This window comes from Podarcis melisellensis (assembly GCF_964234715.1).
Source record: "Podarcis melisellensis genome assembly, chromosome: 15".
Classification (NCBI taxonomy): Eukaryota; Metazoa; Chordata; class Lepidosauria; order Squamata; family Lacertidae; genus Podarcis; species Podarcis melisellensis.
The window spans coordinates 20074037-20089581 of record NC_138532.1 but is presented as its reverse complement, the minus strand read 5'-3'; the positions used below and the strand labels follow the sequence as shown (position 1 = coordinate 20089581).

The 15545-nt window shown below is 42.1% G+C and overlaps 1 protein-coding gene and 1 long non-coding RNA gene across 3 annotated transcripts in view; one reads left to right on the top strand and one right to left on the bottom strand.

Moving 5' to 3' along the window:
* The window catches only part of LAYN (layilin), a 24142-nt gene extending 17619 nt beyond the window's left edge, over window positions 1-6523 (top strand). For both annotated transcript variants that reach the window (XM_081889959.1, XM_081889958.1), the window contains 5 exons: window positions 1583-1624; window positions 2050-2136; window positions 2386-2488; window positions 3235-4626; window positions 5875-6523. In XM_081889959.1, coding sequence (XP_081746085.1) covers window positions 1583-1624; window positions 2050-2136; window positions 2386-2488; window positions 3235-3595 — 593 coding nt within the window. In that variant the 3' untranslated portion in view covers window positions 3596-4626; window positions 5875-6523. The remainder of the gene's footprint in view (window positions 1-1582; window positions 1625-2049; window positions 2137-2385; window positions 2489-3234; window positions 4627-5874) is intronic.
* LOC309357712 lies at window positions 4558-15545 on the bottom strand. Its single transcript, XR_014163184.1, has 3 exons — window positions 14812-15545; window positions 11397-11517; window positions 4558-4665 (listed from the first exon to the last, which is right to left on the bottom strand). It is a non-coding gene; the product is annotated as an uncharacterized lncRNA (long non-coding RNA).

Below are 15545 nucleotides of genomic sequence, written 5' to 3'. Positions count from 1 at the left end.
ATAGACAGCTAACTCTGCCCCTTGGGTTCCCATTGGTTAGTCATTTTACAAACAGGCATTAAAAGGGAAAGGCTACTGGGGCAGTCTCTGAACTCAGTGTATATTTGGTTATTGCTTGAATGATTATTCAATTTCTATACTGCTTAATATGTTAAAAATATCTCTAAGCAGCATACAAAAAAGAAGCAACAACAGACAACTTAAACAAAATATTACTAAAATTCAGAGTTACAGGTACAGTGATACCTCAGGTTACAGACACTTCAGGTTACAGATACTTCAGGTTACAGACTCCGCTAACGCAGAAATAGTACCTCAGGTTAATAACTTTGCTTCAGGATGAGAACAGAAACAGCACAGCGGCAGTGCGGCGGCGGCAGTGGGAGGCCCCATTAGCTAAAGTGGTGCTTCAGGTTAAGAACAGTTTCAGGTTAAGAACGGACCTCCGGAACGAATTAAGTTGTTAGCCAGAGGTACCACTGTACATATAAAAATGTAACATTAATACAGAGTTACTAATATATAGAAATCAATATCAGGTCGTCGTCCCCTTCTGACACACCCTCCCTCTCAGCCTCAGGGCTTTCAACCAGGGTCCAAACAAACTCTCAGCTCCCCACAAAAGTCTCACAAGAAGACGAGTTCCTGGAAACAGAGGACATCACCCTAGGCTCTCATTCTAGACTTGCTGTTTATGGGCAGGCCCAAAGTGGATGGCACTTCCTCAGGCTGCCCACAGCTGTGTGCCATTCAGCTGTACTCTCCACACTCAGTTCCAGGTACAGCAGGTTTGATGCATTTCCCAGGTGGTCTAAAGGAGGGGGAGAGGCCCTCCTTCACCCACAGCTCTTTCTTCATGCTCTGTTCCCCCTTCCTCTTCCAGTTGGTTTTTTTTAACAGTTTCCAACTCAGAAGAAGATACAGTGGTACCTCGGGTTAAGTACTTAATTCATTTCGGAGGTCCGTTCTTAACCTGAAACTGTTCTTAACCTGAAGCACCACTTTAGCTAATGGGGCCTCCCGCTGCCACTGCACCTCTGGAGCACGATTTCTGTTCTCATCCTGAAGCAAAGTTCTTAACCCGAGGTACTATTTCTGGCTTAGCGGAGTCTGTAACCTGAAGCCTATGTAACCCAAGGTACCACTGTACTGTATTGTGAGGCTGTTCTCACAGCTTTGATGGAGTTTGCAATGTGCAGTACAATAATGTGCCTCTAGCATTCACTGGCAACATACTTAAAGATGTTGCTCATAGGAACATCAAGAAACCTAGAAGGGAATCATGTGGAACCAGCTTCTCGAGAGCCACCCTTAGAGAGGATGCAGGTTAAGACTTTTAAATATCACCACTGGGCACCGAAAAAATCTGAAGGTGATGAAATGACAAGGGAAATGGAAAAATGGTTTCAGTGACAAGTTGCAAGCCGTTTCCAAAAATGGTCTCGTTAACTAAACTGCTGGGACACGATATCAAATGTGCCAAGAACTTCCATGAGCCAAAACATTGGGGGAGTGGGATTATGTTTCTCCTGGTGACCAAATGCAGAAGAAAATGTATGTCTGTATGTTTTTTTCCTTGCAGAAAAGCCAACAGCTGCCTCTGAAATTAATACCTCTCAAGCAGGTAAATGTCACATCAGTAAAAGTTGAGTGCATGGTATAGATTCTGTTCCAAATAACAGCTACAGTTCCCAGAGTGTTCCCCAGTCAACTCCTAAAAACTGTCCACAACTCCCTTAACAAACTACAGTTCCCAGGATTCTCTGGGAGAAGCTATGACTGCTTAAATTGGCATGATACTGCCTTAAAATGTACAGTGCAATAAGCCATTCTCCTGTAGAGTTGCATAGCTGTCAACCCCTTTTTTGTGGGAAATTCCCTTATTCCAGCGCCATTTCCTGCTGCTATCCCGGATTGTTAGATATCCTGTAGACTGTCCCTGGGACAGGTGAGGCTGCTGATCCCTTATTTTCGAGGCTGCTGATCCCTTATTTTCAAATCTGAAAGTTGACAGCTACGAGAGTTGTAATAGCCAGATTCCTTTCCTAGGAGCTGCAACAGAGACCTTTACACCCACATCCCCAGAAGAACCCATTCCTGAAGTTGCAACCAATAAAACTTTCAAAGAAGCTAAAGGTAGGCACTGTCATTCATTACCACAGACTGTAATGCAACATTTGATTTCCTGGAGAACAGCACAGCAGAGATAGTTAAAACATCCTGATACTTGTGCTAATTATATCCTCTCTTCCTGCCCCCATTGCTAAAGTTAAAAGGAAAAAGGAAAAATTATGCACAGGGAACCTGGAGCACAATAACTGCATGAAAAAGTAATGCCTGTTCATTTTTCCACTGAAAGTTAGAGTATCTTTTCCCCCTCAACAGAGCCTGTCTGGAGCCTTGCCTACTTCTTAATCCCCAGCATTCCTGTTCTGCTGCTCCTCGTGGTCATCACAGCCATTTTCAGCTTTTGGCTTTATGCAAAGAGGCAAGTCACAATATGGGGCAAAGCATGAAGCTTTATGATACGCTGTCATAGACAGCATCTGGTCAGGACCAAGGGGCAGTGTGAATGAATGTAGAACAAAACTGGGAGTGGGGTTGTAATGGAAGAGGAGGGATGTGAACAGACTGTAAGAAGCTCAATGAAATTACTTTTACACACATCTGGAATGAAAGGTTTTGGGGGCTTTCAAGCTATTTTAAAATGCTTTAAATGTGTTCATTTTTATTCTGGTTCAAATTGTATTGTTTTAACGTGTTGATGTTTGCTGCCCTGGGCTCCTCTGGAAGGGTGGGAGATAGATTTAATTAATGAATAAATATTATTTTAAGAGGGGGGCATGTTAAGTTAACAAATGTGCGCATACATAAACATCTGCTGCTATCACTTTTAGGTGTCCTTCCTGTTGCTAGCTTGTATGCGCTTCCAGGGTAAAATTCTACTTTTGGATAAAAGAAGTTAATTTCTTGCCTGCAGTTATTATTACCTTTCTTTTTCCTGCTACTGCTAAGTTCAGATTGGATTGTGACACTACATACTAAAACAAAGCTGACCATACCTGAATTATTCTCTTCCTTTATTTGGCCACAGACTCGTGTGTGTGTGTGTGTGTGTGTGTGTACACACACTTTCTCTGCACTAACACCACTAGATTAGTTTCTTAGTAGTGTTTTGTGGTCCAGTGGAAGATAAAGGGAAGCTAATACCTTTTTATTTATTTCCCTTCTAAGGAGACGGGAGCAAACGGAGATGAATGCAAAGGAACAGGATACCTGGCTGTCCCCCAAGAGACAGAACAGCCCCAGTTTGGAGATATACAATGTAATCAGAAAACAGTCAGAAACAGATCTCGCTAGGACCAGACCAGACATTAAGAACTCTTCTTTCCGGGCCCATCCTGGAGAAGATACTCCTGATGACCTCTCTGGGGACTATGACAATATGGCTGTCAACACCTCAGAGAGCGGCTTTGTGACTTTGGCCAGCACTGAAAGTGGATTTGTCACCAATGACATATACGAACTGTGCAATGACCGAGTGGGGCGAAGCAAAGAATCAGCCTGGGTAGAAAATGAGATCTATGGCTATTAATGAAGACAGTGCTTTGGGTATTGAGCTAAGGGACACTGGAACTAGCTCTGGCACACAGGGACGCGCGCCTCGTAGGCAAAGGAATGTGATTTCTGCATTTGGCAGTGTTTGCGTTTTTACGATAAAGGTTTTCCTTTTTCTGAAAGTGGAATGTGAGGGGATTTATATATGTAGAGCTCTTAACTCAGCTAAGGAAAATGGCCTTGTGCAATCTTGCTTCCATTCCTTGACAGACAGACATCATTCCCTAATAATCTACAACTTGACAGTATTTCTGTCTTGTGACAACATGCACTTAAATCAAAACTCCTGTCTTTTGAGCTAATTGCCTAAGCCCAGGTGGAGCTTTTGAGTTATTCAGTGATGGTTTTTCCAGCTTCAGGCTAAAAATACTACAGGTGTCACAGGTGACCATCAGTACCTAGTTTTCACCAGCTGCCTAGTATCCATCTTTTCTCATCCTGAAAGCCATCAGTTTTCCAGCAAGGAGGGGGCTGTTCCTCTATTGTGGTTTGCTCTTATCCACCCAGCCTACTTTTGCAACAACCGATTAGCTTTCTTATACCCAAGGACGGCCAACGCAGGACATGGACCTCAAATGACATCAAAAACCAACAAAGCAATATGTTTCGGATGTTGGATGTAACACATTAAGCAAAAAGACTCACTCTAAGAACTTAAATATAAAGAACTTGCAGTATCTGTGCAGGCAATGCGTTCACCATAGGAATGGCTACAATCCCTAACCCCTCTTTTTGGAAAGATTGCTAAAGCAAAAATTTATAGACACATCTGCATCTGTAGAGCTACGAAGGCACTTATATGCTGCTGTACAATAGATCTCTGTGCCAGGTTTGCTCATATGCCTTGCGGGAAAGATTAAACACTGGTCACTTAATTTTGGAGGAAATAGGTGACCAGCTACTGTTACGTTATTACCTCTTTTATGCTTTCTGCTGCCGGCAAGGGTGTTGAAGACCAGCACAGCTGCACTCCTAGAAGTCCTGGTGCAGATGAGATTACTGTGCAAGGTTAGTGAATGTAATGGGGAGTAGAAAAATACCACCAGTCTGAAACACATAATAACACATTCTGTATAAATCTGTTATGGTAGAAGCCAATGCATCAGTGCACATTTGAGAGGCTAGTAGTGACACCTGAAGATCTGTGGTTGGATATCCTAATGGTTTTGTGTGGGGTTTTTTAGGTAGGGGGAGGGATTCAGATCAGGGTGGTGGCACTGGGAGATGAAGACTTAACCCTTCCCTGCCACTATTTTCTTAATCCAAATTTTCCCACCCCAACAGCTGCTATTTTCCTCCCAGGAGCAAACATACATGTATCCATTTCAAACTAACACAATGCTGATCATGTGGAATTTCCCCTCCCCAACATTAGGGTTTTTGTTGCTGCTGTTCATACTGCTGCAAATCTCAGGACTACCCCAAACTTTGTGCTTGGATTATGCCATTTGGCTACATCAGTGCGGACTCTTCCGCCTGAAGACTTGAAATAGGACTTAAGGGAAAATGTGATAGTGCCTCTGAACATTAATTCCACATAGCCAACTTCAGTAATGGGCATTTTTAGACCTCTTTGATGAATTTGATTAAACCCATTTTAAGGCCCTTTTTAAAAAAAAGTCTAACTCAGTGGACATCACTAGATATTATGGCAGCAAATCTAGTGAAGTTAGCAATTATGTATTAAGCAAAGCAGCACGTTCTCTTTTCAGTCCTGAACTGACAGCTAATCAGTTTAATAATTAAATGACCCTGAGTTCTAGTATAATGGAAGAGACAGAAGAACTGCTGTGCCCACTTTCTCTGCTACATGGGTGATTAATGTCATGTATGGTTTGAGCCTGATATCATTAACTCTTATATTCTACCCAGCCTTGTGAATGTCCACAAAAAATACCAAAGCACAAAAAAAAATACTAGCTCACCTATCCATGCATGCAACATAATTTGGCCAAGAAACATTTTTGATCCCATTCATATCCATGGGAGGATGCTTATCCCATTTATATAATTTTGCATAGAAATCAATAGACAGGTGTGTGGCTATTTACAAGTCTGGTTTATCTGTTACATAATTATAAATTTGTTGAATGCACAATTGCAATGTAAGAGTGACATGAACTTCACAAGAACTTCCAAATTCAATTTTTGTGTGTGCAGAATGTGATTTCCTGAGCAGGGAAGATGGAAAGTAAGTCTCTGGATGCCTTTAGCCTCTTTTTCATATTACTATTTCTTGTTCCTTTTGTTTTACAGTACAATTTTGAAAAGATTTTTAAGTCTAGCAACAGGACATACACAAGTGATGGAAATAACTGAAAGCAAATCTTCATGAGCAACAGTTTTCTGGAAGCAGCATCTAATCCTGATTTTCTACCATCAGTCCTAAGACAGAGGGAAACAAATGAAATTCCTCCTTTGTCATCGGATATCAAATACATTATACTTTGATTTTTTTAACCATTGATCCTTAACTGGAATTTTTAAACTTTGACCTCTAAATGAGCCAAGACTGACAAGACTTCCTCCAGTGTCAAGAAAGGGCCTGATATCTGTTTTTGGAAGCACAATACTAAATGAGGGACTGAAGAAGATGTCGGTTTCAGGAAATGTAATAAAGTTCCCTGAGATCCTTTCCTCCATGTTTCAGTGAGTTTCTGCCTCAGGTGATGAGAGACCCACACTGGAAAAAGTAACAAAGTGACTGGGGCTATGTTTCTACAGTGGTCTCAAAAGTAGTCTTATTGAATTCCATGCTGTAATTCCTGGAAATGTCCAAACCAAACAATCAATGCATTATTTGTTGACATGTTTAGTTGAGGCCTGCAGTTTTTAACCTGAGTGCTACAACTTCTCCGGTTTTCTGCTCCAAGGAAGATGCTGTGAATTGGAATAAGACCGGAAATATTTGTTTTGTTTTGTTTTGTTATTTGACATGTGACAGAAAAGATACTTAGTAATAGCAGCAGTCTGTTATCATGTACTGAGTGGAACAGTGCTACCATATGAGGCCACAAATGTTTTTTTTTTTTAATTATATTGTAAGGTGAAAAGAGATTTTGTGGTGTTGGGTTGTACGCATGTGAATGTCTGAAGCCTCTGAATGTGGGTGGCTGAGTTGCTGTGATGTCATGGAATGTTTGTGAACATTCTAACTTGGAAGGAATGGCACTGAAGACAATAGAATCCCCACAAACAGACCAACTTTTGTGATGAAAATAAAGATCAGTTTTGATGGGACTCTTCTCTTCAAGAGGCAGAGAACACAAGGGGTGGAGGAAAGAAAGGACAGAGAGAAGGGGCTGAAAATCACAGACCAACAGAGCTTTTTCTTCTTCTAATCTAGCACACAGGGGATTTGGGGGGATTACGTGAAAGGGTTAAACCTCACTTCCCACATTCATATCCAGTTATTTAAAAAAAGGGGGTTGCGCCAAGTATTAAATTTTTTTAACCTAAAAATGATGTGGATGCTAACCGCGGGGGAAAAGTAACATCAAATTTGACACTGAGGCAAAGATTAGCCAAAAAGACACGAGGTCTTGCTTGAGTAGCTAGAAAGCAGGCTAGGCCACTTGGAACCTTGTGGTTCGGGCGTAAGGAAATGGGTGTTTATAGAGACTCCTTACCAGAGTGTATTACTTTGTGTGACATGCAGGGTGTTCAGAGCATATTTTTTCCTCTATGTGCAATTCAGCACAAAATTGCTGTCATGGAATTTGACCTTTGCCACAAAGGCTTATTCTCACCGCATGATTTCCAGAACTGGCAACCATGTTATGTGAATGGCTCAAACAGAGAAGTTGCTTCCTGCACTTAATGGATAGAAAAGGAGCAATTGAATACGCACAATCCATTAACCCACATTTGAATGAGAATCCCCTATAGTGGAAATTCCCTCTCCAGATGATTCCAGCTGGAATGTACAGTAGGAGAGTAGGATCCTGGAATTGGTATCGAGATAGCCTTGGGCACCTTCCAAATTTCATATTGACAAAACTCTAGTAACTTTTAATATACAAACCTTAGTGTACAAACAGCCACAAACCTTCATTGTATTTTCAGTTACTTTTCCTGTTATCCTGGACATGGGTATTATTGCACTGCTGTCAAGTTTCTCTTTTGCATGTCTGAATGCAACCTTATATGTTGTTTATCAAGGAATACACATGTTTTGCTGGTGAACTGTTTGCTGGACTATAACTCCATGCTATTAAGATGGCCAGGGTTACTAAACAGGTGTGCAGCATGTACTTCAGTGGGCTGAGTCCTCCTGACCACCATTGAATTAGTCGGCACACATTGCTGAATGTGTGAAATTCCTCTACTTAAGTGCATTGTGTTTGATCTGTGATGATTCAGTCCTACATGCAAGTCGTGTCTTGATGAGCAAGGGATGAGCATGCATGTGTGAATCAGCCATGTGTTGCTTAAAAGAAAAGGCAACAATAATGCCCGATTGCTGCCCATGAGCAACAGTCAACACAGTGCTAGGCAACAGTTGCCAAGTTGCACCAAGGAAGTGGTAGTTACTTGAGTGATGCCTCTTGCTTGGTTTCCCAATTGCTGTGCTAAAGGTACCTTTTTCGTTAAGTAGTTAGATGCATTTCAATTTTTATTCCTATTTTTAAAAAGTTACTCAATCTCACTAGCATTTCTTTATTTGCAAGTTATGGCACTGGGGATAGTTTCTCATATCACAGGAAATTTCTACATTGCAATGTAAACAGGCCATAGCTGTCAACTTTCCCCTTTTCTTGCAAGGAATCCTATTCGGAATAAGGGATTTTCCCTTCAAAAAAGGGGAAAGTTGACAGCTGTGAAACAGGCATCAAAACATGCCTGAGGGTGGATATAGGAAATGCACAGTGCACATCTGTGGAGCTATAGCAGACCTAAGATCACAGTCTGCTATTTAGTTTGGATAGCGCCCGCCCCCCCCCCCGCTTCTCTGAAAATAAATAATTGCCCACCTCCCATCTTATTCATTTCATGAAATCAGCAGACATGTAATGCTTACAAAGTGACTGTACCCTCATTAGAAACTGGCATTGTTAATATGATGCTTGGGGTTCTACTTATTTTGCATCAAAAGTAGCTAAACCACAAGATAAAATTAAAATCAGTACCCAGAAGCTACCAGGAAGTTAAAGAATGAAAAGAAGCCTTGAGACGAATGTGTGTGGCATGGGAAGGAAACAACCACAAAAGTGAATACTGCTATGATTTTGCTTTGCCAGTATAAACACTTCAGGCAGCCAGTTTTCTGGAAAGGAATCCTAGCATTTTGCAACCATTGTAGTCCTTTTTACGTTTCTACTGGCCTTTGCCTGTCAGTTGGTCAGCATTATTCTGTGACTCCTTCCTTCCTAGCTAGCAGTCCTTGAGAAATGCCTGCTGGCTAAGTCCTGCAAGGCTCAAAATTCTCTGGAAAACTACGGCCATTTGCATAGGGAGTTCAACGCCAGATAAATTACAAGCAGCCTGAACACAGCTAAGCAGTCTCTGCCAGGGAAGTGTTAGCCGGTGGAGTGATAGCCGTTGGCTGTTCCCCCAATTTTTAACTACATTTCATGAAGCAGTCAGATGCATTTGCTTTTTTGCTTTTTAAAAAAGGTTTTAATCATTCTCAACTTTTCTTTTTTAGCTGGTCCAGCATCATCTGTTACTGGTTTAGGAAAACAGGAAACGAAAGCTGTGCTGGGGAAAGCCATGGCCCCAACCTTTGTGTGTCTTATTCACTCTCAAAGTGGGATGGCAGCATTTTTAGACAGCTTTGGTCACATGCTGCCTGTGCACAAGGGTCAAATTAGCTATTTCTCACACAGATTCTTTGGTGGCTCCACCACAAGTTGCTTTTCCAGAGATTTTTTGGCACAGATGAGCAGCCTTGCAAATGCTATTACCATGGGCATAGCCAGGATTTATGGTTGTGGGGGGTAGGCTTTATGTTAGGAGGGGGCAGAACCTTGTTTAGTTTAGTATTTTTATTGATTACTTGATTATGGGCGAGGGCAAATGCCCCCTGCCCCCCCCCCCATTGTCTATGTCCATGGCTATTCCTGAATTTCATAGTTACACTAAATAAATACCCAACTGTGTATCAGGTTGCTGCCCACTTATGTTGCCCATATAATTCTGTGTGGAGCAAGGAAGTCTGTCCTCAGAGCCCTGCCCTGAGTTCCATTTCATACATCAGTTGATAAAATTGTTGATTAAATCTACATAGGGGAAAGTCAATATTTCTGAAGCAAGAAACATAATTTGTTTTCAGATATTGCACGCATAGGAGGCATGCGAGAGAAAAGGGGGGATGCCTCTTTTAAGGTAGTGCTTGCCATCTGCAGTTTTTATAAGCACTTGTATTTTTTTATATAAAAAAAACCTACAACTTGTTACATTAACCACTTTATTGAATATCAAAGACCTACTGTAGAATGACAGAATAGTGATCTATGGTAGTGATGGTGGAGACAGTTTTATACTGTCTGGATAGGCTTGGGAGAGCCCAGTAGCTATAGAGTAGGTAAGGGCAGGATAGTCTAGGAAAGGATCCAAGGGGGGAAAGTAGGTACTGAAAGCAGATAGGAAGAGGGAGATTGCAGAGGAGGCAAGACTAGTCTGGGCATAAGGAACATCAGGGCTAGAAGCATGGAGATGGGAGCAAGAGAGGGAGAGGAATTGGGCTCTGCAACAGATAGTATTTTAGAAGCCAGGTGCAGGTGGCATGTATGCTTCAAATGCAAATACAGTATATATCAGAAACCTGCAAGTATAGCAGCTGCAGTGTCTGTTTTTTTAAAATCTGTGTAGGAATTGTTGGGTACTCGAGGCTTCTTTTAAAACAACTTTTTCATGCTTGTATTGTTTTTGTTATTTGAAGGCTGCATACCAAGTAGATTGGAGCAGAAATTTATGAGGATGTTATTATGATAAAAATTTGGAGTTTTTTCTTCTTCTTCTTTTTCTGCCTCTGAACTGTAGAATTTCGGTGTGCATGTGTATTCCACAAAATGCCCCCCACTCCCAAATCTGCTGCCTGCAAATAAGAGTGGAGAATCATGGGAGGTCATTTATGCTCAGCCCTAAGAACTAGAAAAATAATGTATGAAGAGGAAAAAATGTGCACCACTAGAGGGCACCTTTGTTTCAGATTTGGCATAGTTGAGACTAATGTCCTGAGCATTCTGTAGTGTAGGCCACACACTTGACTGGTGAAGGGTTCTGAGCAGAAGAACTGTGTTTGCAAAATGTAAATTCTATATGGGATTAAAAACACCCGTGGAAAGGAGGCCCTTTTCTGTCTCCCATGAAAAAGTTGTTGCAAGTATCATTTGATCTTTCCTGTTTCCTCAGCTGTGCCTCCCCACTGTCACGAAAGGGCACACCCATTAAGAACATTTCATCCAGCCTGCTAAAGTTGGCTCTGCTATTTTTATTGCTGATTTAGCTGCCAATAAAAGGACATCAGTTCTAAAAATGTGCACCAAAGGTTTCTCCAAACTGGTGCCCTCCGGTTCTGGGTGTTTGAGATTATAAATCCCATCGGACCCAGCTAGCTAGGTCCACCACATCTACAGGAAATGTTTGGGGAAGGCGGTTGTGCATGTATTACAATTGCATAAAAAGCTGAGTTTGGGGACAATCTACTAAAGGAACTTTTCTGTCACTTTCATAGCATGAGAGAATAATTACAGGTGAATGAATGAAACACTACAGCAAGGAGGGATAATGAATGGGTTTAAGAACAGAGTACAGCATCTGGTACCATATCATACCATGAGAGGCACTATTCTTAGCTTGCTCTTGCTTAGATCAGCCATCTCTGAAGGTGGATGGCTGACTAATTCCATTCAGCAGCTTCCATTCATCCACCGGAACTTTTCAGAATGGATAAATCTAGAAGGCAGTAAAGCAAATGTTAGCCATATAAAATAAGTACTGACAGAAATGCCCAGATGAAAAATTATCTGAGCCCACATGTTTAAGGGAAGAGTGGGCAGAAGAGAGCTCCACTTTGATTCCATTACAACATGGGCATCATGTACAAAAACTCCCTGAGATGTCTGTCTGCCTTTTTGTTTGTTGCTTCCCATGAAACATCCTGAAGCAATTAACAAGAAAACAGTTTGAAATCCAATACAGATACAGACTCAATAGGCTTATTGAAAATGAAAGTTCTTCGATATGCAAAACAAAACAAAACAAAAAACCCAACAGAGACAACAGGCAACCAGCTGTAACATTATTCGAGTTGTATGGTGGAATTTAGGAGATGGCTGAGGCACATCAGCTCTGGTTTCTTTTACCTGTACAGTATGTGCATTTTTTTGTCTTGCGTTTTTCAACCCTGAGAAGAAAACCAAAGAGGGGCTATTCTGGTAAAGTCTTGGCAATCCATGGGAGACAGTGGTGGTTTGGAATCTGTCATTGGCCAATTGTATAGTACAACTAACACACCAGAACTAGTTGTGGCACCATACTTGCTTCCAAACCTTTGGACTGGATGGCTACTGAGCACCAGAGTCCAGAAAGTGGTTAATTTGACTGTATTCAGAAGCAGACTAGCTTGGGAGCACATCTTTTGCTGGGGTTAAAACAGTTGTCAGTTTAATCATCAGGGAAACTTGAAGTTAAGCAGAAAAGCCAGAAGCTCTGGCAAATATCACAGGTCACAAGAATTGCCAAAACTGGGAGCACTGAACCAAGAGTGGGAGGAGTGCCCAGACGGCAAGGAGAAGAGCAAAACCAAAAGACAGGGCAATGTTCAGCTTAAAATTTGATGTAGATGGACTTATTTTACAACTAGATCCATAAATCCTTTCACCTGCTCAGCTTTGTGATGCCTTAGAATGTCACACTAAATTTATAATTCATTCAGATTTTTATAATGTATAATCATATATCCATATGGTGTAAGAACAGCTTGCTGGATCAAACTTACGGCTTAGCATTGTGTTCTCAGTGGCCAACCATATACCTATGGGAAACCCACAAGAAGGACCTCAGTACAACAGCGCTTTCCCCATAACAACTGACTTTCATAGGCATACTGCCTCCAGCTGTGGAGGTAGACCATAGGCATCGCGGTGTACAGAACAGAGAATCTTGGGTGCCAAGTCCCCTCTGAAATAGCCCTTTACAGAAGGGTTAATTGTAGCACGAAGGTTGCAGAGGTGGATATCACCTGAAGTTTGCCCCACATAAAACTTCCAGCTGCTATCTGACCGGTTGGTTTTTGTTGTTGCTCTTAGTGTCCAGGGCTCATAGTTGTAGATATGTAAACAAATCGACACTTGCAAATTAATTATAGGCTTTTAACATCCTGCAGTAATGACCGTGGATAGATTAAATAAGAATTTGAAGTGAGACATGGGTAAAAACATGAGAACTAAAGCTGTTGAAAGTAGCTATTAGTTATTTAGATTTTCTCCTCACAACAGTCACACAAGATAGACCACTATGATTTCTACTAAGGAAACTAAGGCTAAAAAAATCAGCTACACAAACTGTAGCCTGGTTCTGTACATAATTAGGCATCCCAAAGCACGTTAAAACCAAGTAACTTAAATTTATTGTTGTAGGATCCACAAAAAATATAGTCTGCCCTCTGGTTCATACTAGTTCTATCTCCAGAAACAGGATTATGCTAGAATCTGTCTTTTCTCCATATTAACTAAAAAAAACTCAGGCTCAAAAATACCCTTCAACTCTTTCTGTTTGGGTGGCACTGGCTAATAGCTACCATACAATTGTTCATCCAGCACCCTCCCATCTAGTTCAACAATTATGGGTATGATAAATCAATAATCAAAGTAAGTGCTGCACAGTTATTAAGATTTAAAACAAAGCAGGATCAAAATAAGTATCTTTTTAGCTACTTATTTTGGATTAAAAGGCAGAAATATCTCCATTACTCAATATCCTCTCATGCCCAGACTGTCCTAATCTCTTCCAAACCAGCACTAGCTCAGTTTTGCCTTATAATTAGGAATGGTTTTGTAATCATCCAAGTAAGTTTGGAGTCCCCATAGGCTGCCAGGAGTAAATTGGGGGAATTATAGGATCAAGACAGAAGATAAAAGACACAGTGGCACCTTGGAGACTGGTTTTGTTAGGCAATCATCTCTTTGACCTATGTCAGCGATATCACCAGTTATATGTTTCAGCGTCAGAAGCAGACAATCCCTCTTCTGCTCCTTCTCCTTTTCTATAATGCCATGGCCCCACTGATTGGTACAGTATTTATGTTGTAGTATAAATACAATATAGATGCAGGAAGCATTTCCTACGGTGTAACTATTGTCCCTCAAGTCTGCAATTTTGCTTTATATTAGGATGTTGGTCTGTGGTTTTGTTGCAGAGTTGTGAAGAAGGTTCTAGGGCACACACAGTATATGGGGCACTGGTCCTCAGCCTTTTGGGCTTTACCATTACCCCCCCCCCCAACTTCAGCAATTGGGAAAGGTTGTCTTCCATGAGTGATCTTATTAAGAGGGGGGAAATCTAAAATTCATTCTTAGGGCAGCACCTTCAACTAAAATATCACAAAATGCAAGTTTTGAGTTCTCATATAGGAATCTATGTTTCCAAGGAAACCCAGGATTACCCAGCACATAGTTCACAAAAAAACCACCTAAAAAAAAGCTCACTGTGTGCATTATTTATTATTCCCATTTAATGGAAGCAGACGGATCACTTCCAATCTGCCTAATGAGTATTTGTCCGGTTTTGTTTGCACTAAGTTTGCAAGATTATATACAATACCCAACCCAGTTTATTGGGCACGCATTCCTATGTTTGCAAGGTTACATGGCATCAAGGCTAGTAATTAGTGTCCCACTTTCCAGTTTTAAAATCACTTTCCTTGCTGCAAAAAGGCTGATGGATGGGTGTGTGCAGTTTACCGAATCACTTTCACTGTACAATCTGAATTTTCTAGTATGCAGTTGAATCCCATTCACAAGCTTTCCTGGTGACCCGAAAATCTTAACCAGGACAAAACAAAGTTTCCAACTTCATTAGGGCAAACTAAAGCATCTCACTGTGAGGGAAACAGTAGAAGAGAAAGAATCTTCTCCCTCTGTAGAATGGATATGCACCAAAATGTGTCCATAAAAGTACATTGGGCACATTTATCAGGCAGGCCATTAGCTTGATCCAGTGAGGCTCTTCTGATGTTATGAAGCTCACCACATTCGAACATTTCGGTATTGAAAGGGAACCACGAAACTAATCTTTCACGTCCCACAATTTGCCCTCCCATTGTGCCAAGCGGCGAGGGAGATGGTGACCACACGCATCAGGTGCAAAATGCGTGCAGCAAAATTATGTCACAGAACGTGAGGTAAAACGCGAGGCAAACCGCGTTTTCTGGGAACGTGTGGTAAAATGACGTGGCTGGCGAAGAAAAACGGTCCTTCGCAGGACGACTCGATAGGGAACTGGGGAGAGAGGTTATCAATGTCAAAAAAAGAGCGCCTGCCCCTCCCCCCCCGCCATTTTTAAAGCCAGAGCCGCTTCTCCTAATGCTTATAGCACAGCGAGGGGTGCTCGGTGCTAAAGCACAGTTTGAGAGAGGCGATAACACCTCGCGCAGCCCCACAAACGGGAAGGCAAAAAGGGCTGGAGGTGGCAGGAAAGCCCCTCAAGAATCGCGCGGGGGTTGATGGGGATTTTCCCCCCCTCCCCCTCCAATTGGCGGGAACGGCCCCCTGAACTGGGAAGTGGTGCGCGCGCGGCGGGAGGATAGAGAGCGACGGCGGGTGGGAGAGGAGATGGCCGTTGGAACATTCGCCCGCGGTTGGCTCCGGTTGCCGCGGCGACGCGCGCCCCCTCCCTCTCCGATGACGCGCGCCGTGACGCGCGGAGCCTGGGAGGAGCCAAGGGGGAGGAGCCGAGCGCGGCGGCGGCGGCGGCTGGGAGGG